This window comes from Phoxinus phoxinus (assembly GCF_949152265.1).
Source record: "Phoxinus phoxinus genome assembly, chromosome: 15".
Lineage (NCBI taxonomy): Eukaryota > Metazoa > Chordata > Actinopteri > Cypriniformes > Leuciscidae > Phoxinus > Phoxinus phoxinus.
Window position 1 is genome coordinate 30,259,380 of NC_136890.1, and position 22,917 is coordinate 30,282,296.

The 22,917-nt window shown below is 36.4% G+C and overlaps 1 protein-coding gene across 1 annotated transcript; it reads right to left on the reverse strand.

The window, feature by feature from the left end:
* Positions 1–76: 76 nt before the first annotated feature.
* Positions 77–22,336, reverse strand: srpk3 (SRSF protein kinase 3). Its single transcript, XM_079637779.1, has 16 exons — positions 22,236–22,336; positions 21,699–21,810; positions 20,136–20,527; positions 17,150–17,258; positions 16,856–16,943; positions 16,681–16,768; positions 15,556–15,662; positions 14,067–14,232; positions 11,626–11,651; positions 8,407–8,611; positions 5,940–6,164; positions 4,904–5,001; positions 4,708–4,815; positions 3,592–3,661; positions 2,337–2,429; positions 77–710 (listed from the first exon to the last, which is right to left on the reverse strand). The coding sequence occupies exons 1-16, from the start codon at positions 22,249–22,251 to the stop codon at positions 526–528; spliced, it is 2,088 nt and encodes a 695-aa protein (XP_079493905.1). The 5' UTR covers positions 22,252–22,336; the 3' UTR covers positions 77–525.
* Positions 22,337–22,917: the final 581 nt, after the last annotated feature.

The window sequence follows — 22,917 nt, forward strand, 5'->3', positions numbered from 1 at the left end:
TATTATATACAATGTTTAAATGTGCTAGTGTTATGGTGACAAGTATAATTATTTAAAAATTACTTATTACATCCATGATTCTAAGTGATACTTTATTCTTCAGCACACAGGGTTTAAGATCTCAAGTCTTTATTGAATTTAGTCAAGTATTCATAGTGTTCTGTATGTTCACAATCAAGCATTCCTCACACATTCGCAGACAAATATAAAAAGGTGAGGGGCTTTTTTTCGTATCTTTTTTTTTGTTTTTGCAGATGGCATGTCAAGGCACTATTTTAACATAAATATGTGACCCTTCTACACAATTAAATGACAGTACAATGAAAACTCGAGAGACTACAGACATATCTCCATCATGTTCAGAGATCAAAGCTTCTTTAAATAGATATAAAAAACATAGGTTTGAGGTTCTAGCTAAGTCTGTGCTCAGGATACTGTATCTCCAGTTTGTTTACACTGTGAAAGAGGGATGTGTGCACCAGGTGATCAGTGAAAGACTGTGTTTTATAGGGACAGCAGCGAGCGTTATGAGTTGAGCCAGGGGTGCTGTAGACACTCTGAAGCTGTGGCGCGCTTCTCTGGGAGGAACTCCAGCATCGTGAGCAGGAAGTCGCTGAACTGGGCCGCTTGATCCAGTGGCCATTCGTACTTCTCCAATAGCACCTCGAACAGTGCCCACGGCTTCAGGTTCGAGATGTGCCGCAGCTCACCTACACACACACACACACACACACACACACGCTCGGTCAAAACATTATCATGCACATTCATAGCCTGGGAAAACCCAGACCACTCTCAGTTGTAACTGAGTAAGGGTCTGGCAAAGCTCCATAGACAATTCATTTCCACAGGGGCGTCACCAACGGACGTCGGATAGATCTAAAACCAATCAGAGCGATGAATGACATGACGTATGCAGAGCGACGAAGAAACATCTCGAGACTCTCAGCAATTCTCTGTTTGTGTTAACGAAAATGACAATTTTAAATCGCTTGAAACAGACGCGATAGCTGATTCGAACGAGTGATGTTGTGATGTTCCACGGCGGCATCCATCTCTGTAATGTACAAAATCTGCGTTACCATCTCTGCTCTGTCGTCATCGTTTAAAGCCCGCCCCAACGTTTCTGATTGGTGCCGCGATTTCGACGGATTGGAAATAGGTTTCAATGGGCTCTTTGCCAGACCCACTTGCAGAGCAAATCTAAATTTGCCGGAAGTGGTCTGGGTTTTCCCAGGCTAGCACATTCAAGGACGCAACATGCAAATGTCAAGGTGGCCTGTTTTCTATGAAAGTGCAAAAGTAGTTCAGCAGTGTGTGAAGAAAACATGTGAATTAAGTAGAGATCCAAGATTGTGAATAAATTGAGAATCACGATTTTTTTTTTGTTTAAAATTTCTGAACAGACATCAAACTAAACAAATTGATGTTATTTAAAAAAATGTTAATTGCTGCAGTCTATTAAAAAATATTGAATTAATTTGAAATAATAAAAAATAAAGTTAATGAAATATTCAATGACTCGTTCATAAAGACTACTGGGTTTACTACTGGATGAATCAGAGTTCTTGAACAAATCTATTGAACGAATGATTCAATGACAAATCAAATTTTTTAACAGTCACTTGTCGCCACCTACTGGTGTAATGGCGTAATTGATACAATTTTTGAATTGTCAAGTTACTTTCAAAAGGTGATTTACTCTACATCTCTACTGTAGTCATCTGACCAAATCTGGTTAATCATTCGCTAATGCTCAAATAGACACCAACTGGTTGCAGAAAGTCACAATGGATCAGCGAGCAAATCGAGTCGTTCCGCTAAAAGAATCAAGTGTCACTGGGATGAATCCAAACAAATGACGGACCACGACAATTCAAACATCACTGAAGCATTTTGATCTCGGGTCTAGTGAGAGATGGCGATGATCAGGTGGGATTTTTCCTATCTACAGCAGTGGAGGATTGACTGATACACTAATCCAACTCTCTGACAGCAGTTGCTGGAGCTTTGAGACACGAGAGGCTCTCGTTCACATTTCTGTGGTTTAGAAAGCGAGCGGAGAGAACTTTGAAACGGGCTGATCTTCAGCAAGGATGTTCTGAGCTATTAATATCCTGAGCGTTCAGCACATGTCTGAAGAAAACCCTTTCAGATTAAGCACTGAGCTAATGGAGCAGCATCTCATCATGATGTCCTGTGATTGGCTGAATCTCATCTTCATGTTCTTCATGCAAACCTTCTTCAGATTCACCCTGATATTCTCCTGTGTACTTCGAGTCATTTAAACAGGCAGATTTATCATTCTCTGAAGGACATAGACTAGTGTTAGTCACCTCTCCGGTTGAAGTATTCTCTGGAGTATCTGCCTGAGAGGGCGCAGTGAGGAGGAATGGAGCCCAACAGCTCAATGACGTGAGCTATATGATCTGAAAATCACACAAACACATTTTATACTGGTTATCATATATAAAAAGCAAACTAATATCTCTATTGTGTGTGTATATTAGGAACGCATATATTAGTGTATGGTTATATTCGACTGCCCAGTTTTTAAGTGGACTTAGTTCTATATTTCTAGTGTTTGTTTTGTTTTGTTTTCCAATAATCATCTCCATAGGGATTATACAGAACATATTTTTTATAGATAGTACTAATATAGATACTTATATTTTTCACGGTTATTATAGTTAACTAAAACCAAAACCATAAAAAACACACATTTTCTTTACTTGAAATAAAATGAAAGTTAAAAACTTGCCAAGGCAGCATTTCTCATTTTCATGTAGTTTAACTCGATGTAATAAAATAACTAACAAAAACAACAATTTATAAAAACTATATTGACATCTAAAAATAAAAAAAATTAAAACTCTAAAACGTTTACTATTATTAAAATAAAACTTGAATATATATAAAAATAGACATGTTTTTCTCTTTACATTTTTTTACACATTGTGGTCAATATGATTTTTTAATGGTTTTGAAAGAAGTCTCTTCTGCTCATCAAGGCTGCATTTATTTCATAAAACAGTAATATACATGTTTACAATTTAAAATAAGTTTTCTTATTTGAATATATTTTAGGAATAAATAAAATTTTGTGCCGCAAAGCTGAATTTTCAGCATCATTACTCCAGTCTTCAGTGTCACATGATCCTTCAGAATCATTCTAATATGCTGATTTGCTGCTTAAGAAACATTTCTGATTATTAGCAGCAACACTGAAAACTGTTGTGCTGCTTAATGTTTTTGTGTAAAGCTGTGATACAGTTTTTGTCAGGATTCTATGATTATTTAATCTTGAACGCTCGTGTTTATATTCATAAACCCAGCCAAACAGCTCTGAGATTGATGCAAAGCAAAAAAGTATTGGAAATGAGAAATGAGAAATTAAAAAAATGATCTAGGCATAATTTAATTATTTTAGGAGGCAATTTATTACTCATCGTGCATCAATACTGGTCAAAACTACTGACCTACAGTTACTGATAAGTAATATAATACATATTAAAATTTGATCATGCCAATGACAAATCTGAAACTAGAAAAAAAAAAAAAAAAAAACTGAGGAAGACCAAGACAACTGACCTTCATCTCGCGTGTAGTCCTCTCCTGAGTGAGGCTCAAACAGGTAGTCTCCAGTCGCCAACTCAAACGCCTGTTGAGACACATGATGTTACTGCTCTCTCACATGACCTCTTTAGAGGTACAAATTGATGTATGTTCAAAGGTTCATTTTCTCTTCAATAGGGAGAAAACGGGCATCTCAAGTTAATTTGTCAATTTATGAATTCTCAAAATAACGGATGACTTTTTATTTTAAACGTTTTTTTAAACCATTGGTTAAGTTTTGAAATATTATTTTATGCCCTCTCTGGTCTTCAGGAAGCCCTGTATAATTAGGCTGGTGTTTTGAAGGGGAAGCAACTTCTCAAAGAAAGCTTATAGTGACAGCCTCACAGCAGAGGGGTCTCCGATCACTCCCTTTCAAAAAAATACCCCTGTTCAAATATAATAAACTAGTCAACTATCCTGACTCATCACTTCTCAGACTGTGTTCTGTGTGACTGTGGAAAAGTGGATGTTGGATCAATGCTGATTAGCATCAGTGTTATACAAAACATGCTTATAACATAGCTAATAATATAACACAGCCTAAATATCTCCCCTCTTTTAAACAGTCGAACACAAGAACTGACTTCATTTTGTCCTTACGGATTTACCTGCACTGACACTATTGGATGAGAACTCAAGTTATTTAGCTGGATAATAACATCACTGCTTTCTGCAGAGCTACTTTATAACTGAATCGAACTCATCTCATAATTTATGTACTTTACAGTTATTGAACCAAAAAGAATCGAGACTGATTTCAGCTGACCAATGACTGCTTATGATTGTCTTTTTAGAGCTGCTTTACAGCAGTTTGCATCATTGAATCATTATTTTCCTGTTATCACTATAAAATACAGATTATTTCAAAGCAGCTTCACAAAGCGCTATATAAATAAAGGTGACTTTGCTGAGGACATCGGCGGGAAAACATTGTGAAGGGGATGATCTTTATGAGACCTTTCTTTTGTTAATTTGATGGTGGATTGCTTCAGTTAATGTTTATTTTATTTCAAGTAATGAAAGGGTTTATCTGATGGTTTTAGTTTTGGTTAACAATAATAACCGTGATAGCACTGAATGAGTTCGTACCATACACGCAGTGCTCCATATGTCAGCAGGGGGTCCGTATTCGGCTCCGATCAGCACCTCCAGAGCTCTGTACTGGCGCGTCTGGATGTCCTCGGTAAAGTGCTTGTGCTGATATGGAGGAGAGGACATCAGTAACCATCATGCATCACCAGTACCTGACGTGATCCACCTTTTGAATGGGATCAACAGTACTCACCACCCAGCATGCATTGCCTAGGTCTGCAATCTTGATGTGTATTTTATCTGCGTTCTGAGGTTCCAGAGGATTCACTAAGAAATCAGCAGCGGAGTATGCTGGTGGGAAAAACCACTGATGTGAAAACTCAGCAACATAATTACAGTCAAACAGAACATATCTGATGTTTAATTCAAGATCAAAGGCCTTTAGAGTGCAACAGAAGTAAAAATCCCATTCGTTTTCTTCATAGACGAGTTAATACGATAACTTAAGCCTTTGAAGACAGACCTACTGTGAGCTACAAGGTTGTTAATCGATGCTATATGCTTTTGGTGAAGCCATCAGTCGCATTCATTCAACTTCATTTTTAAATAATCATGTTCAACAGTAGGAATCCTGATGAAACATTACACTACCCAAAAGTTTGCAAAGAAATCTCCACCAATCAGAGAATATACACAAGCAAATAGCACACTTTAGCGCCCGTCCACTCCCAAGAAGCACTGCAAATGATGTCAGTGTCCCTACGCTCTCAAACGACTTAAATATTTGTGTGCATATGCATATTTTGAAATGACCATACAAATTTATTGCTTCTATATGTACATAATAAATCTCTTTAAATCAAATGTTTTATATATTTGCAATGCTTAATGGGATTGTAATTCTATCCCTCATTAAAGCCAAGTACACGGTCTTGTACCTTTAGTCAGATTGTCGCTTCGAATCGAAGTTCGGAATTGTTGTGATTTTCACCTTGTATCTGGTGGGTGTGTTTCATGGCTCAGGGTTCCCACTCTAAACCAAATGTCAAATTGAGTTTAGGATGTCTGGAATCTTAATGTACTTTGTCACTTCATCGATATCTTCACAGTCCTCATACCTTTTTCTTACAGCTTTAACAGAAGCAAACAGCAGTGAACAACCTCATAGCTCACAGTAGAGCGGTCTTTAAAGGCTTATAAGTTATTGTTTAAAATCAATTTTCCTATAGAGAAAATGAACTGTTGCACTTTATTGGTATTTTTCCACGAGCTCAAAGCAGAGTACGTACAGTTGGGAGAGAGCAGCGAGCGCTCAGTGGAGTATCCGGACAGTGTGGACAGAGCCGACTCAGAGGTAGCTGACAGGATGGAGCTGGACATCCCGGACAGGCCCGATCCAGGGCTGGAGAAGCGCAGGGGTCCGAAGCCGTTACAACCCTCCTCCAGCCACGACGAGCCCGATTCAGGACTGTGTTTAGGCAGAGCTCCTGTGAAGGAGTGCCCGTTACCGTTCACTGCGAGGAAAAGACATCAAGAGGAAAAGGACGGAGTCAAGTCAAATATATTTGAATAGCGATTTTTACAATACACATTTTTCCGGTGACACTTTCATTTAGGGTCCAATTCTCACTATTAACTAGTTGCTTAACCCTAACCCTAACCCTAGCATGCATATTACTATATTGGCTGTTTATTAGTACTTATTAATGATTCTGCATGACCATTTTCTACATTCTTAATCCTACTCAATATCTAAACTTAACTAGCTTACTAACTATTAATAAGCAGTGATTAGTAGTTTATTGAGGAAAAAGTCGTAGTTAATACAATAGTTAGTTAATAGTGAGATTTGGACCCTAATCTAAAGTGTGACCATTTACAGGAAGCCAGGCTGTCATGTCTAGAATTGCTTTAACAGAGCAGTTTTAGGGTTTTGGGGCGATAATACAACGATGATATAAATGATCCTCTGGATTTAGATCTAGCTATTTTGTATTTGTTATTTTGTGTGGCAGATATATGGTTTAATGTGAATAATTATCATACAGTATTATACATGTTTGGTATCATTTGAAAGGTCTCAGTGCGACTGGTACACATGTCTCGTTCCCAAAGAAGTAAACCAAAAGGTAATAAAGTTCTTAAGAGTTTAGAGATAACTTGCACACAGAGGAGGCGTGTCTTCCAGGCAAATGGCATTCTGCTCTCAAAAGGTGTGTTTCCTCTGAATGCAAATTCACAGTTAGCAAATGTTTCTGTGAAAGAAGTTTCTGTCTATATAAAGAAATGCAACACAAGGCTCAGGGCGATTAAGCTCAAATTAGCCCGTGATGCGGAGTGTGGGCAAGACACTCGGCATCATGTATTTTGTTTGCATCTTTTCTCTTTAATCCAGAGCATTTGATGTTTTGTATTTATTATCTTTAAACTGATTATGAAATTGGCATGATACATTTACCTGACATAATAAATTGTAACATTTGATTTTATTCTGACTGACTCTGAAATTGTTTTCCCAAGTAAATTAAACGTATGTTACCGCAAGTCTGCGTCTGATTAGTGACGAATAATATTTGGTGTACTTGGTTTGCAAAGACAAAAAGTGAATTTCTGTTGAAATCTTGCTCGACCAACCTAAATCTGTGTGTGTCTTACCTCTGTTTTAATTTAATGTTACTTTAGATAAGTGCACGTGGGTACGTGTAGCGTATATCTACATAGACCAACGCATATGTAAAACCTGAAGATCATTTACCTCTTCAGTAACCTTAAGAACAAACACAATGAGCTGTAAAGTGCAAAATGTCTGCAAGCATGGTTATATTTTACCCTCATCCCAAACATCAAGTTTAGAAAATCTGAACCAATGAGAAATTCCATGTATTTTCACGTAATTGGTCCAACAATCCAGTAGTCGATAAGGATTTGAAAAAATATTTTATTGAGATATAGATATTGTACTAACAAAAAACAGCTCTAATTAATATTTTATTTTTGCTGAGCAAATCACAAAACTAAACAGTTTCTGAACAAGCAACATGTACATTTTGATTTAACCTTTTTTTTTTTTCTCAGAAGTCCTATTTTTCCAATTGATATTTTACTGGAGATAAATGAATCTGAGGACAGATTATATGTGCATGTGATTTATGTAAAAAAGGAGAAGCTGATTCTCTTAAAAAATCATCTTGATGTAGATGTCATCTTGCATTGGCAAATGGTTCATTAAGTCAGTGCATTAATTAGATTTCCATTTGATGGCCATTAATGTTGGATAACACTGTTTACAGAAATGCAAACACGTTTTGTCACTCGAGTAAAAGATTTGTTGTTAGCTTTGAAACGTTGGAGTGATTTTTTTTTTTTTATTTTTACCCAGGAACAACAAGAGATGTGCATAATGGATGTGTCATTAATTTCTGGCTTGAAATATAGTAAAAAATAAATGTAATTGATTTTACACATTAATCTTGTTAATGTTTACCACACAAACTTTTTCTCCATATTGTGCATAATCTTTCAATCGTTCACAGAAAGTATTTTACGTCTCATTTTTTGAAATAATAATAATATATTAAAAATGACTATTTATAGTCCCTCAGCTCAAAAAGCACTCCTTCAATCATGCGAATCAACAACTTTTGCATATGTTCAAAATAATCATTAAAACATAATGGTTCAAAAGGATCATTCATTCGCAAGTAAAGTTAAATTCTCCACTTGTTCATGCTACATACAGACATAAATGTATCTCACTTTGTGCGTGTCTGTCATTGTCATCGTCCTCTCCGTCCTCGCTGAGCCTCCAGAGCGCTCGTGTGTTCCCAGAAGCCTCCTGTGGCAAAACCCCATCCAGCTCCTCCATCTTCTGCAGGTCCAAAAGCCTCTCGTCCAACAGACGCTGCTGCCGTTTGGCTTTCCTCTTCAACTTCTTCTTCTTATTCTTTGATAATTTACCCATCTAGACACAGACAAACACATATGCAAAAAAAATTTTTTTGTTTTAAATTGCAGAATAATAATGTAAAAAAAAAAAACTAAATTAAAAAATACCTTCTAAAACAAGCATGATATCTGATGTTAGCTGATCAACCTGTGAAATTATGATTGTTATGTTTTGCAAGAACAAACTAACCTCACACACTTGGTTAATATGTTTTCATACGAACGGGATGTGACAACCAGAAGGTTGCTGGTTCAAAATCGACAAAAAAAAAAGTGTCCTTGACCTAAATACTTAAACTCAAGTTACTCCTGGGGGATTGTTCTTGAAATAAGTTGCTTCATGGGTCGCCAACATTAGGCACGTGTGTCAGAAATGAAATGCAAGGGTTATTTTACTTCGTTACAGAAGCCAAACCTTCTGCATTAAATCATCATTTTCACAACATGATGTCCAGGGTTCACTCAATTTTGCCTGTACTCGAAGCTTACTCTGACGCAGCATAAAGTAGATATCTGACACGGCTGCGCCATTTCCAGCTCTGGGGCTATTTTGGGATGGCAGGACTGTTGTCTGGTTGAGCAGTGACACGTCTGCTCTACTAAGCCCAGTCTAACTGAACTGACCTGATGAACCTCCGTGTCTGGCGCTGTCTGTATAACTACTGCTGCTACTTATAAAATCACACTTCCTGCTGTCGGTGCAGATATATATTTATCAGAGATACTCAACTGTATTTCCGACCTTACACTCTGGTTATATCAAATTAATTGGGTCAATGTAATATAAAGGGGTCAGTGAGGTGCATGCGATATGTCTGATATGGATATGTCGGTGTGAAGAAAACAGAGGATACAATCGTTCAAAAGTTATAAACCTTTTAAATCAATTATGATATTAATTAGCCATTGTTACAACATCTCAAAACATTTACAGGGGAAAATATTTAAAAGAAGGTGATGTACAGATGGAATCACAAGGACTAAGTAAATCAAAATATGCCATAATATTGAAAATATAAAGCAGTTTAGCTAGAAAGAATTCTGGATGGATAATTACTCTTTTTAAACTTAAAGGAAACTTTTCATTCAAGTAAGAAATCTGCAGCCTAACAATCAGAAAAATCATAATAATAATGAATGAATAATAAATGCATAAAAATAATAATAATTATTTCATTTTCTTGTTTCTCATAATTATATCATACAATTACTCTTTTCAAACTTTTTAAAGAAACATTCATCCAAGTACAAAATCTGTAGCCTAACATTTAAAACAGAACAAAACAAAGATAAAAATACATAATAAAAATGTATTTGATTATTTTTTATTTGACATTACATTTGATCCTATCATTGATATATTATTAATATTGTTATTAAATGTATGATAAAACTAGAAATAAAATAATTAAAAGCCAATTTGGCATATTGGGCACTAACATACAACATAAAACTCAATATCCAGGTCGGTCTATTCCAAGAATATAACCAGGGCTGCCAACTCTCAACTCTTGCATTCAGCGCGAGACTGACATGACACTGTTCTCACGCCACACATGCATATTCTCATGCAGTGAAAAAAGCATCGCTCCGCAAAGAAGACACGTGCAGACAGACTAGACAGCGCAGGTTACTTTTGATAACAAGACCTCAGCTTTAAAATATGTTTTATTATTAAATTCAAACAATAAATACGGTTTTGGCACTCTTTAAAAAGCGTGACATCGATGTAGCCTCAGTTCAAGCCAAACGGGAGCGCACGTGAACCAATCATCTCTTCCGCTTTACTACAAGTTACAGTACAAAATAAACATGAATGAACATCAGAGGGTATGTTGAAAGAACCAATCCTTACGGAAACGTCTCATGTAATCGCAATCAGTGTTTCAACAGCGGAAAAAAGCGTGTAAATAATGTCACATAACATTAAACTATAGTTAGAAAGAAAATACGTATGCACTATATTACACATATTGATTTTACTATTATAGCAACTGTATACAAATCAATTATGTTTATGTTTTATGTTTTTAAATCAATTTCTTGAGAAAAAAATAACATGTACTATATATCCATGTATATACCCAAATTAATCGATAATTGAATCACAAGCTCGTGAATTGAATCGTGAAATTTGTGTACAGAAATGTGTGTCAACACCCCCCCATTCTCACTCCTAGCTGAACTCAAAAGTTGGCAGCCCTGATATTACACCCTTCCAAGCGGATAATTTGGAGATATCTTTTTTTCTTTTCAATATTTCTTTCCTCATCTCAGTGGCAGAGACAGTCTTGCTTTTTGCCATTCATCTCATTTATATTCAGAAGAGAGGAAAATGTGACAGTAATTCGTGAAATCACTCTCAGCCATGCAGAGGTGGTGGCTGAAATAAGAGAAGCAGGATACAGGGAGCGGGAACGCACCGGATCTCTGTCTGACTGTCATGACGTGAGAAAAGATAATGCTCCTTTCTGAGAACAGCTTACAGCACTGCTCTTTTCTCACTTTTAAAAGAGTCACTTTTAACTTTTCTTCTAAAGAAGAAAATGAACCGAAATGCAGAGTGATCAGATGAAGGAACATGGCTAGCTGGTTTAATGATCCAGCATGCAAAATACCTCTAATAATGTTAGTGAGGAGTTAACGGTGCGAAATCAACACATCTGTGGGGCGACACAGAGCGTCCAGACCAAATCCACTGACTGGGTGAACACAGAAGAAATGTTTTCTTCATGCACTGAGCATTTAAACATAGACTAGGTGTTTACGTGTTTATAAAACGTGCTTAAGATCAGTTATCGGCCAAAATGAAAGCATATTTTGAGCGTAGCTTGCATTCTCTTTGCCCAGATCAGTGGATCTGCCCCCGGACATGGAGATGTGCCTCTTGCCCAGTGGTTCATGCCCGTGTATCTACAGAGGCAGGGGTGGGTTAGGGTTACAGCAGGCAGATTTTAACAGTCATGTGTCTTTTTCACCAGGACAAACTACATCCTCTCTGTATTTCAGCAGGCACAACTCTGAACGTACCTGTTTTTCCCTTGGGGCCGTGCTAACTGCCGTCAGAACAGAAGAGGAAAGAGGGAAGGGACAGAAAACCACAATGATAATAATTATAATAATTTAAAATAAAAAGAAAACAGAGAAAGAAAAGATAGGACACCAGTTAGAAACCAAACAGACGACAGAGAAGAAATGAGAAATGATTGGCATATTCACCACAGAAGCAGAGGAGAAATGACGAATTTTCATCGGCACATTTCTAGTCGAGTCAAAGTTAAAAACACAACCAAGTGACTTTCTTACTGGCTTTCTTACCTTTGTAACTTTACTTCATTAAAATCATTCGGAAAATAACCCCTAATCTATGACCTGGACTCAATTGTTGAGGAGGAAAGAACTGTGAGCTTGAGCTAAAATTCACAGGAAGGCAAATCTGTGCAAAAAGGATTGGCCGTCACTGCTATAGTAAGGCTGTAAGTAGGACTGCAAAAACAAATCGATAAAATAAGTAATGAAACTAAAAACAAACTTCATTATCTACAAGTTGGGTTTTGTTTTCAATTTGAAAAATTGAAGTACAACTGATCATTAGGTCGAGATCATCACATTGTGTTGTTATAGTTTATGCCAGGGATACTCAAATTAGATATCGCTCAAGGGACACTTTTAGAAAATGCTGGATGACCAGGGGTCAGTGAATAAATAACCAGGCAATTCTTGATATCCATTTGGTATAGACAGAAGTATAACCCACAGAGCTGTGTGTTACGCCAGCCAGCCTCGTATTTTTAATCAAAAGAGTAATAAATGCTGGTCAGTCTTTGAAAGGCATTTCCAGCACAATATCCAATGTCAAAGAATTAAAAACTGTAAATCTTATTTATGCATGAATACATTAAAGTTGTGATGAAATGAATAGAAGCACTGTGTATTGTGTCGTACATAGTGAAACGGATTATTGAAAAAGAAAGAAGAATAGGGACTTGGTGTGTTGGTTTGTGTTAGATGTGGCCATTGTACTCCAAAATGCATGCAAATTTCAAAACAAGCTTGCATTTGATTGTAAGAAATTGGAGGGTTCTGTGCAGACTAAATGATTGAAGAAGTCTGAAGACGTCACCAAAGAGAAGTCTGTCATTTTCACTGGAAGATCGAGTTATGGCATTTCTATTAAAAATTACAAGGTCCAAAAAAATATATATATATATAAAAAAAAAAAAAAAAAATCAAACGCATGGATGAATTGTTCACAATATGATCAGTAACATGAATTTAAAAAAAATATTGTGAATTTTATGCTGACTTTATCAAATTCATAAATTAACTTTGGAGCTGTTTACTTCACTTGTGAATACTTCACATGTAAAGTTCACATTTAAAGTTCTGAAAGATTGAATCGGATTCAGCAGTTTGGAAACACAAGAAGACGAAGAAGAATTCAGTCTGGTCACACTAATCTAAAAATGAAGAATTCATTGATTTTCAAAACTGATTAGGCTACCAAATGCATGTTTTACACCACATCTACACTGCAAGCAACAAAATACACTGCATTACAATGATCTGTGGTCATACTGGAAGTCAGAAGTGTAGTGAGACAAAACTAAAACGCGTTTACAGTGTAGACATTTTGATTATAGTGGCCCATAGGCTGAACTTTGAGTATCCCTGGTTTACAGCATTGTATGCTGTTCGTCACATTATATGAATATTATAGGGTTGTCAATCATAACAGTACTACTGGTACCCGTCGGTACAACAACAAAAAAAACTGCTTGTTTGAGCGCTCTCTGAGAGCCAAAGGTTTATAGTGTGTTTTTACAAGGTTGAGCATTGTAGCCAATCCCAGTAAAGCACAAGAACACAATGACCTATCAGAGGTGCTAGTCAGAAAGTTAGTCAGATTCTGCTTAGCACCGCTGAGGTACAAGGTTTTCATTATAACCTTTAATTATAACCAACACAGTGTAAACAAGATGTAAACGTGTAAATAAGAGCTTCATTGTATGACAGCTTAAGTGGTTAAAAAGGGAGGCTCTTCTCTTGCTTTCGGATTAATATACCAATTCAAAATTTGAATAAAATTTTAGTTTTTGTTATGCCTCTAAATACACTGCAACGTTTCTGGATTGACAAATGAATTTAAATATGTGATTGAATCGGAAACTGTGATGATTGACAGAGATAACGAGACAAAATTATTGAATTCAAAAACTAGAAGCTCAACAGTTTGCTCTGATACCGAAATTGGTATCGAGAACCGCAAAATTTTACTGGTATTGGTACAGACTACTGAAATGTTGGTACCATGACAACCCTAGAATATAATGTAAAATGTTTCTATTATATTGTAAATGCATTTATTATGCAAGCATTACATGTGTCTGAAGGGTACAAATCTCACGTGATACTAAGGTGAGTCTCAGGTGAGCCTGATGCGAGTTACACTTGAAAACAAAGAACTGTACCAGAAGAGCCGGAGGGGGGCGGAGCTCCAGCCTTCTGCCATATCGTGGCCTCTGCCGCCAACCGTCTCACGTACACCTCATTCACGTCCAGCAAGATGTTCTCAGGCTTTATGTCTGTATGGATGATCTTGCATTTTGTGTGTAAGTAATCCAAGCCCTCGAGAACCTGGAGGAGAGAAATAAGACGCGTCTGAATTAGGGATGTAAATTTACATAAATTCCCATAATCAATCGCTGTTTAAATTAATGATCAATTAATCGTTAACCTATTAAATATTACTTAACCATTTAACCAACTCAAAATAGGTGTTGTTAAAGCTTGAAAGATTGGCTTTACAGTAAATATAGGGAATATGACCAACACTTTTAAATTAGCTGTAGTGCTCTATTTTTATAGTGTGAAAAATTAACTGCTTCAACATGAAAAATGTGATCTGTAAAATCATAGTACTGGTACATATAATACATATAAAGTACATATTTTGTTGAAAATGTCTCTACTAGCAGAATACAACAAGCATATTTGTTTCAGTTAGAGAACCAACTATACCAAGTATTTGTGTGGAAAAATAGACGCCAACACATGAGTATATAGTTTACAAATTATGCTTTTGCACCATGTTTTGCTTTGTATCTTCGCAAAACATTAGTAAACCATATTAGATTGCATATGTTTATTTAGAGCTGGTGGTCTCGAACGAGCCCAATCACAACATAAGTTGACACGTTGGTTGGTTAAAGCTATAGGACTTCCGGGATTCGTTTCGCAATCACGACGCAGTGTTTTCTAAAGTCATTTGAAAGTTCAACCAGTGGAAACTGGATCTGGGGTGTGGTGGGTGGGTATAGTGGGTAGGGAAGATGTGTAGAAACCAATCGGACACTGTTTTACAGCTGGAGCGCGCTTGGATTGGTGAGATTGCTCAGTTTGACAGGTCTTGATTTACCATGTGCCACATGGTACACATCTGAAACAACGCTGGAAGATCGGCACTCTTCAACCAGTTTCTTACTACTTGTTTATTCTATGTACTTTTATTGTGGCGTTTACACAAGTAGTAGCTCTTATGTTCCGTAAAATCACTTGTTTGGAGGGTTTTTTGGACCCCTGGTTAATATTGTTTTGAAATAAATGGCTAGCCTACCTAATCCATTGCATTGCTTGAAGGTACTAATACATTTAGAATAGGTAATGACGGCGTGCTCACTTTTTTTTCCTTATTTATCTGATGCAAGTTTTAAACCATGAGAAGCACGCACCTCAAAACCACGCACTCCAATGATGTCCTTGCTTAATTGACCATTGATATATCGGTTAAATTATTATCGACAATTAATCAATCATCAATTAATCGTTAGCATCCCTAATCATCTGAACCCTTCCCAGGGGTTTGATGGAGCTGCAATGTGTATACCGTATGCTGGTAAAAACAAGCCCGAGAAACTGTTGTTTCTTTTTGACATTTTTATGACCGGAAAACCGACCCACCTGTCGAAGAATGCTCTTCACACAGATCAGAGGCAGACCCATGTAGTTCGATTTGATGATCCATTTCAACAGCTGGTGACCGAGCACCTCTAGTACCATACACACATCTGAGAGCACAAGGAGTCAAGGACAGAGTCTGTGATTATTAAACCACAAGATACTTGCTATTTAACCCTCTGATGGTCTTTGAGGTCTTTTTAACCCGCAAATTACCTTTACTGATTTTTTTTTTAATGAGCTTTTTCCAAATGGCATGAAACGTTGTACGGCTCTTAACCCTTTCTAGATCTACAAAAAAATATTTAAATTGTAATGATATCTGGTTTTATGTTTGCGTGACAAAAATAGTGACATTCGTGGTCTTCGGGGTCCCTGGAGACCCCAGGCAATAAGTAATTTTGTAACAGAATAATAATTTTTTTTTTACAAATGTAATTTTACTCTGTTTATTAATGTTTTTACTCTACATTTGTGCAGTTTTTGGACGATTTATGATATATTTTAAATTTATATAAATAAATTAAAATTAATAGGTTTTTATACAAAAACAGCTTTTTATGTAAAAATTCACTTTATAAAAGACCCACATTTCTGTTGATGAAAAATTATGATTTTTTACTTTTAAAACTACATTTTCAAAAATATGGGCAAAAATGTTACACTAAACCATGTAAAATTATCCCTGGAGACCCCAAAGATCACGAGTGTCTGCACAAATTAAGACCATCAGAGAATTAAAAAAACAGTTTTCTGTTGTGTAGGAATTGTTATATTTTCATTTGATTACATTTTAAAAAGGTTAAATTATTAAGGTTTTATTAATTAACATGATTAGACATGTTTTATGATTAAAATTTAATGAATCCATTAAAACAGAATCCAGAAAAATGTAACAGAAAACACAGAATTGAAATGAAATGGAATTTGTAAAAAAATAATAATAATAATAATGAAATTTGTTTTATTGGGTCCTAGAAAAAGAAATAGGCCAATATAAAATAGTATAGGCTTGAAAGTCAAGAGGGCGCAACTTATTATATTATGAGAAAAGATTATAAAAACAAACACAATAAGACAAACACAAAAACCATGCATGTTGATCACGTGACAGGCAGTAAAGGATACGAACACCATTGACACCGGAGATTTTGAAGTCATCGATGAGCTGTACTACCCGCTCTCGTTTGGTGTCTGTGGGGTCGCTGTCTCGCACCTGAGGAGAAACTCTGTCAGAATATATATTCATCTTTGTTTTTTAAATGAAATTAAAATGGTTAATGTATTCAATTCTCAGACTTACACATTTCAGTAGTTTAATCTCATCGAGTGCAGTCTCAGTGTAGTGCTGGGCACTTTTAACCACTTTCAGTGCCACAAACCGTTTCCGTCTACACAGACAAATGTCATATATTGTTGAATTCACACAGACGGTCAAACAGCATGTGCGGCTGGCTATCCATACATGACTATCTGGCTGACTATCCATAATCTGACATCGGCTTACATCTCAATATTTAGAGATTGCGCACCTAGTTCCAGCAGTTTAATCTCAGGGATTAGGATTCGTGTAGATCCCAGCATGTAAAATACTCACTGTAGATCCCAGCACATCCATACAGTGGAGAAATGACCCCATCCCAGTTTCCTGACCACGTGATATCTGCCATTAAATAAGTCTCCAATCTTCACTGGATAATATCCTCCTGAAAATTGTTACATAGCATTCATTCAACCAGTCATTATCATTCATTACTGCTGTAATAATAACAACATGTATAGCATATATTTTACAACAGCTTTGAATGTAACTCATTCAACCAGAAATCAGAGATGTTGGTAGTATTAGTTGTTACTGTTATAAGACTTGTTTCATAAAGTGAAGCTGTTTTGCACCAGGGATATTATTGATAACTAAAACTTAGGGGTGTTAGGGTAAGGGTGTAACATGATGATATTTCTCGGTCTCGCGATATTAGCATGAAGGAGTTGAGTTTGTGGCAAAACCTACAATGCTTATTCTGTCTCATACTCAGAAAGTAGAACTGAAGTGACATTCGTTACAAGATACTACGGCTGTCATAATTTCTCGATTAAATTTGAGTTCTCGATTTAAAAATTGCAATTGACCCATGTCGTTTAACCAGCAAAATATCAGAAGTGGCGCATTCCACGGACGAGAATCAATGGACCGCATTATTAGACCGGTTTCTAAGGCTGCAGCCGCTGCACGATATGATCAAACCATTTCATAGAGTTATTGAGAAATCACAAATGCTGCGATTCATTTAAATAAATATATGCACTGCAGGTTTCGGAGTGATTTGTTGTCTATTGTGATTTCAAATTAAAAGTTTAAACCCTAGCTCTGAGTTTGCATGTTCTTGTTCAAGAAATTAAGTTGACACTAGCATTTCTATCATAAAGAAGTGCCAAATATTAAAGATAAGTGGACATTTGAATTAACTGATGTAAAGTGTAACAACAACAACCACCAGACCGTTCAGTGGCGTAACTTTAGTTTAAAAAGTGGTTGTGGTGTGGGTGGGGTTGCTAATAGAATGCTAAATCATACATGTACAATATATGTAAGGAATAATTGACGACAGGCCGTTGAATTATTATAAAAATAATGCACACCCGAGGTGTAACGGCCACTCCGCTTCGCGTCGTGACCGCATTACCACCTCGGGTGTGCATTATTTTTATAATAATTCAACGGCCTGGAGTCAATTATTCCGCTTATACTACAGTTACCACACCTCGAAATATTGTTCAGATGATGTATTTCAAGACGTTTGTAAAAATTTTGTCATTAAAACGCTCTTGTATGTAGGACTAATTCCTTGCGCATCTAAACGCATGCTCCGTTGCTAATTCCAAAACGTCATTTTAGAGTTAGTAACGGAGGTTTGAGCCGCTGATAGCAGAGTAATGCTGGACACACTTAACGACTAGAAACATTCTCTTACTGTGAATGCAGCAGATTTTAAACACCGCTGTGAACACAGACTGAACGCGCTGAAAACGCGTGCATGATCAGTCATAAGTATCAAATTACATTCATAACCGGCCTTAGAGAGAAGCATGTGCGTCAATATTATTATTTATTTATTAATTCAATTCGTTTTAATTAATTCGTTCATTCTTTTTTTCTATTAGAGACAGTAGACTAGACTAATAAATGAAACACAAAGACCTTTTAACAAGTATAGGCCTATCAATAATTTTTTATTTGTTATATTATCTTCAATAATTACGAAAACCGGTGCAACAGGACTATCAATTTATTTAAATATTCAGTTTAATTTTCTATTGATTATGTATAGGACTGTATACTTTATTTATTAAAATTAAACTGCATGTTTTCATTGATTGTGAAGTTAGACATTGAAAATTGCAGATCAAGCGCATGGGGCTGGGTTTTTCTTGTTATGAATTGAATTGTATCCTATTTTCCGTTATTACAGTTGACTACGCGGAGTGATATGGAACTGTAATGAGGTCAAGACCTGCCTGGAACTACTTTAGCCGTGCGGTTCCCTGAAAATAATTGCACACCTCAGAACGTTCGTCAACCAATCAGATTCAAGCATTCAACGGCCCTGTAGTATAAGTATACAATAACATTTTCTGAGAAAAATAACATTACGATGTGCAGAAATCAATTTCAATATTACATTGGGTTAAGTTTGTTGTTTAATGAGATATACGAATATACATTGTTAGCGTTGAGAATTTTCACGTGAATAAATGCATAGACCCACACATTTTGCTTGTGTACTTTAATGGTCTATTGGTAACTTTCAGAGGTTCTGGGTTCTAATTCATACTTTTTTTTTCATCAAAACCGAATATGTTCATCAGTGAGGCGTCGACATCAACATCTTCAGGTAATTAATTAACCGAGCTAATTTGATAAGTTGTTGTTGGAGAAAACAAAATGTTCACTGTGTTGGTTGGCGCTAACGTAGCATTTTTACTAGCGTGTTTTACTAGATATTTAATTTAGAAATAAAATAAATATAAATATTAGATGAAAAACTTAAAACGAAAAAATTAAATGTTGCCTTAGCAACTAACTGTAATAAATTATTAACTGGAAATAAATCAAAACTAAAACTGAAATAAAAATAAAATTTATATATAAAAAAATGACCACATTTTTTTTAACTAAAATTGAAACTAAATAAAAATTTGAATGAAACCTATAATAGTATATAAATGATACTAAAATAACCCTTTTTTGCACTGACACCAGATGTATTTTATGTTAGGAGTATCCTTTTTTGGTTTGCGTCAATGTCCCAAATAAAAAAGTGCTTTTCATTTGGAAAGTACTCAATTCACTGGATTATTAAAAACAGACATTATCATAGGATTTAATATTTTAATTTTTTTTTCCCCACAAACTAATTGTGATGAGATATATATTTCTGAGACTTATATCCATGTTGTTAGATTTTGGTGATATCGCCCATCTCTTTATGTTGAACAACTTTATATATAGGATCAATAAGTATCTTTAAAACAGGTTATGCAGAAAATATCAATTTAAAACAGATTTCTGATGATAATCCTACCTTTACAGTAATCTGACGGATTCTCCTGCTCCTCGTCATCTGACCCGAGTAATTCTGCTGGGGGCGGGGAAAAGTCTGGAGGGGGAGGGCTCAGAGCTTGTGGTGGGGTCAGCTGATTGGACGGGTCCTGTTGAGTGGGAGGAGTCGTGGAGAGAACTGAAGGTAGGCCCAGCGAAGGTGTAATGGGAGTGGAAGGTGTGTCTGGAGACGAGAGGACGCTGGGTGAGGAAACCACTGTGATGGGAATGGAGTGAGGGAGGGGGGCCGGAGGCTGGAGGTCAGGGGGACTCTGGGAAAGGTTTAACGGAGGCGTCGGAGGCGACTCTGGAGGGGTGGCGGATCTGTGGATGGTGAGGATGTGGCACAGTTCATCGGAGGAGGGGATCTGGGGTCTGAAGAGCAATAAAAAAAGAGAAGAAGAGGTGTTTTAATACAACATCGGGATTCGGGTGGTTGGCATCCTGTGTGAAAGTACATTCTTCTACATTACGTCACTTCTTTGTTGTCTATGCCAAACACAGCCATGTTTAAAGGCGCAGAATGTTACTATTTATAATCAAGCATCACTGATGACTACTTCATAAAAAATACATCAACAGCTACTACTTTTCATAAGCAATCTCTAGCGGTGACTTTCATATCTGGGGCTTATGATCTCACTCGAAAAAACGTATTCTTCGACCATCTGTGCGCTTCAAAACATCAATGCACCATCTTAATATAAAGCCACACTGTGTCTTAGTCTATCTAGCTTTTATTAAACAGCCAACAAGTACTTCTAAAGGGGTTAGCAACAGTGGTCAACCAATATGGGTTTTTTCCAATGATGATATCTAGAGAGCAATGTGGCTATTATAATGGCCGACATGAACATTATACACAATGACATTCTGTCAAAATAGAATAAGTATAACAACAGTACATCGTTTGATATTAATGATATTTCAGTGCAACATTAAAAGCATGACATTTTCTGTCTGTGTTACTGGCATAAACAGTAATGAAAGCTGATGGTGTAAATATAATGTCTTCTTAGAATCCGATACTAAGAGCACGTGATATTTATGTAGGAGAAGCACATGCACATCTGCTCTACATATCTTCTCGCTATTCTGGCCTACTTCCGAAAACCTGTATCGCGGCACTGCCATGGACCCTTTTCACAGACTCTGGTGACAGGATAGTTTTTAACATAACCACGATTGTGTTTGGCTGAAAGAAGAAAGTCATATACACCTAGGATTGCTTGAGGGTTAGTAAATTATGGGATCATTTTTGAGCGAACTAACCCTTTAATAGTTTGTAATTGTACTTATTTGACCGTTTTAGTTTTTTTAGTCATGATCTGTGATTCTTATCCATGATGTGTATTGTTCAGATTTTTTTTTTTTTTCAGGGATGTGTTAAAATAGGTTCCACGTGCATGGACTGGGAGGGAGGGCCATGAGTCAATATGCTTATCTGGAGAAGTGACTCCCATGGCCACCCTCCTATATATTTTTAGCAGCATCTCACAGAGCAGAAGCCCAGATCTGGATTCTGCCCAGTTAGACACACACTCACCCCAGCTCCAAACTAGAGATCTCCACTGCTGCTGCTTTGCGGTGCTTCTTGTTTTTCTTCTTCTGCTTTTTGCCGTGGCTGTTCTGGGGAAGGCTGTTATCACTGCTGAATACTGCCATGCATCAGAGAGAATATCATATAACAGAATACATATTAGACACGCTGTTATAGGCACCCCCACCCCCAATTCACTATGTATGAGTAACTAATGGAGGGCAATCCAGCAACATGCATAATCATATCGAGGATATTACAACGTCAACAGGCTATATGATTTAACTAATCCCATGCATTTATCAATAACCCACCGAATAATTCATACGAAAAGAAAAATCTGTGAAAATCCAAACATTAGATCCTCTAAACGTGCTCGCGCTTAGCCTTACCGCTAACACGGGCTCTAGTCACCAAAACAAGCGTCATTTTAACCCTCCGACAAGCAGACATTGTTGCATTTATACTCAAAACACATAATACATCCACAGACATTAGTATGTTTACGTCTGTTAGGCTGTTTTTCATTAAAAACACTCTCACCGTTCATCGATATCATCGGGACAGCTGTCACCTCACGGAACGCACATTCGCTTCAGTTGGTTCTGCGCATGCGCACTGGGGCACAGCGCTGTATTGACAGCAGCTCATGCACAGCCCTGTGAATAGATATATTAGCCTACATAGAATAAATAATACCAAATAAAATTTTGATACAATTTTAACTTAGTAATTAATATTTGGCTACTTTAATTTCTGAATCCCAAAAAATAAATGTTCCACCTCAAACATTAAAGCCTTTTCTTTTTCTAAATTAGTGAGAGAGAAAAAATAAACAAATTGCACGTAAATTCTCGTGCTGTTGTTTTTTTATCTGAAGCAAGCAATTATATCATAATTTTTTCATGAAATATATATATATATATATTTGTTGTTATTTCTGCCAATAGGCCTACTGTATGTCAGGCTCCTCAGGAAGCATACAATAGTCTCTATTTTTTTGTAGGTTGAGACTAGGATGTTGACTATAGCAGGGTTGGTAAGGTAAAAGATAAACTATATGACAGTTTTCGGTAACTCTTTACAATAAGGTTCCATTTGTTAACTATAAACAATACTTCTACAGCATCTATTAATCTCAGTTAACGTTAATTTCAACATTTACTGATGCATTTATAAAATCAAAGGTTATATCTGTTAATATTATTTAATGTATCTAAGCAAA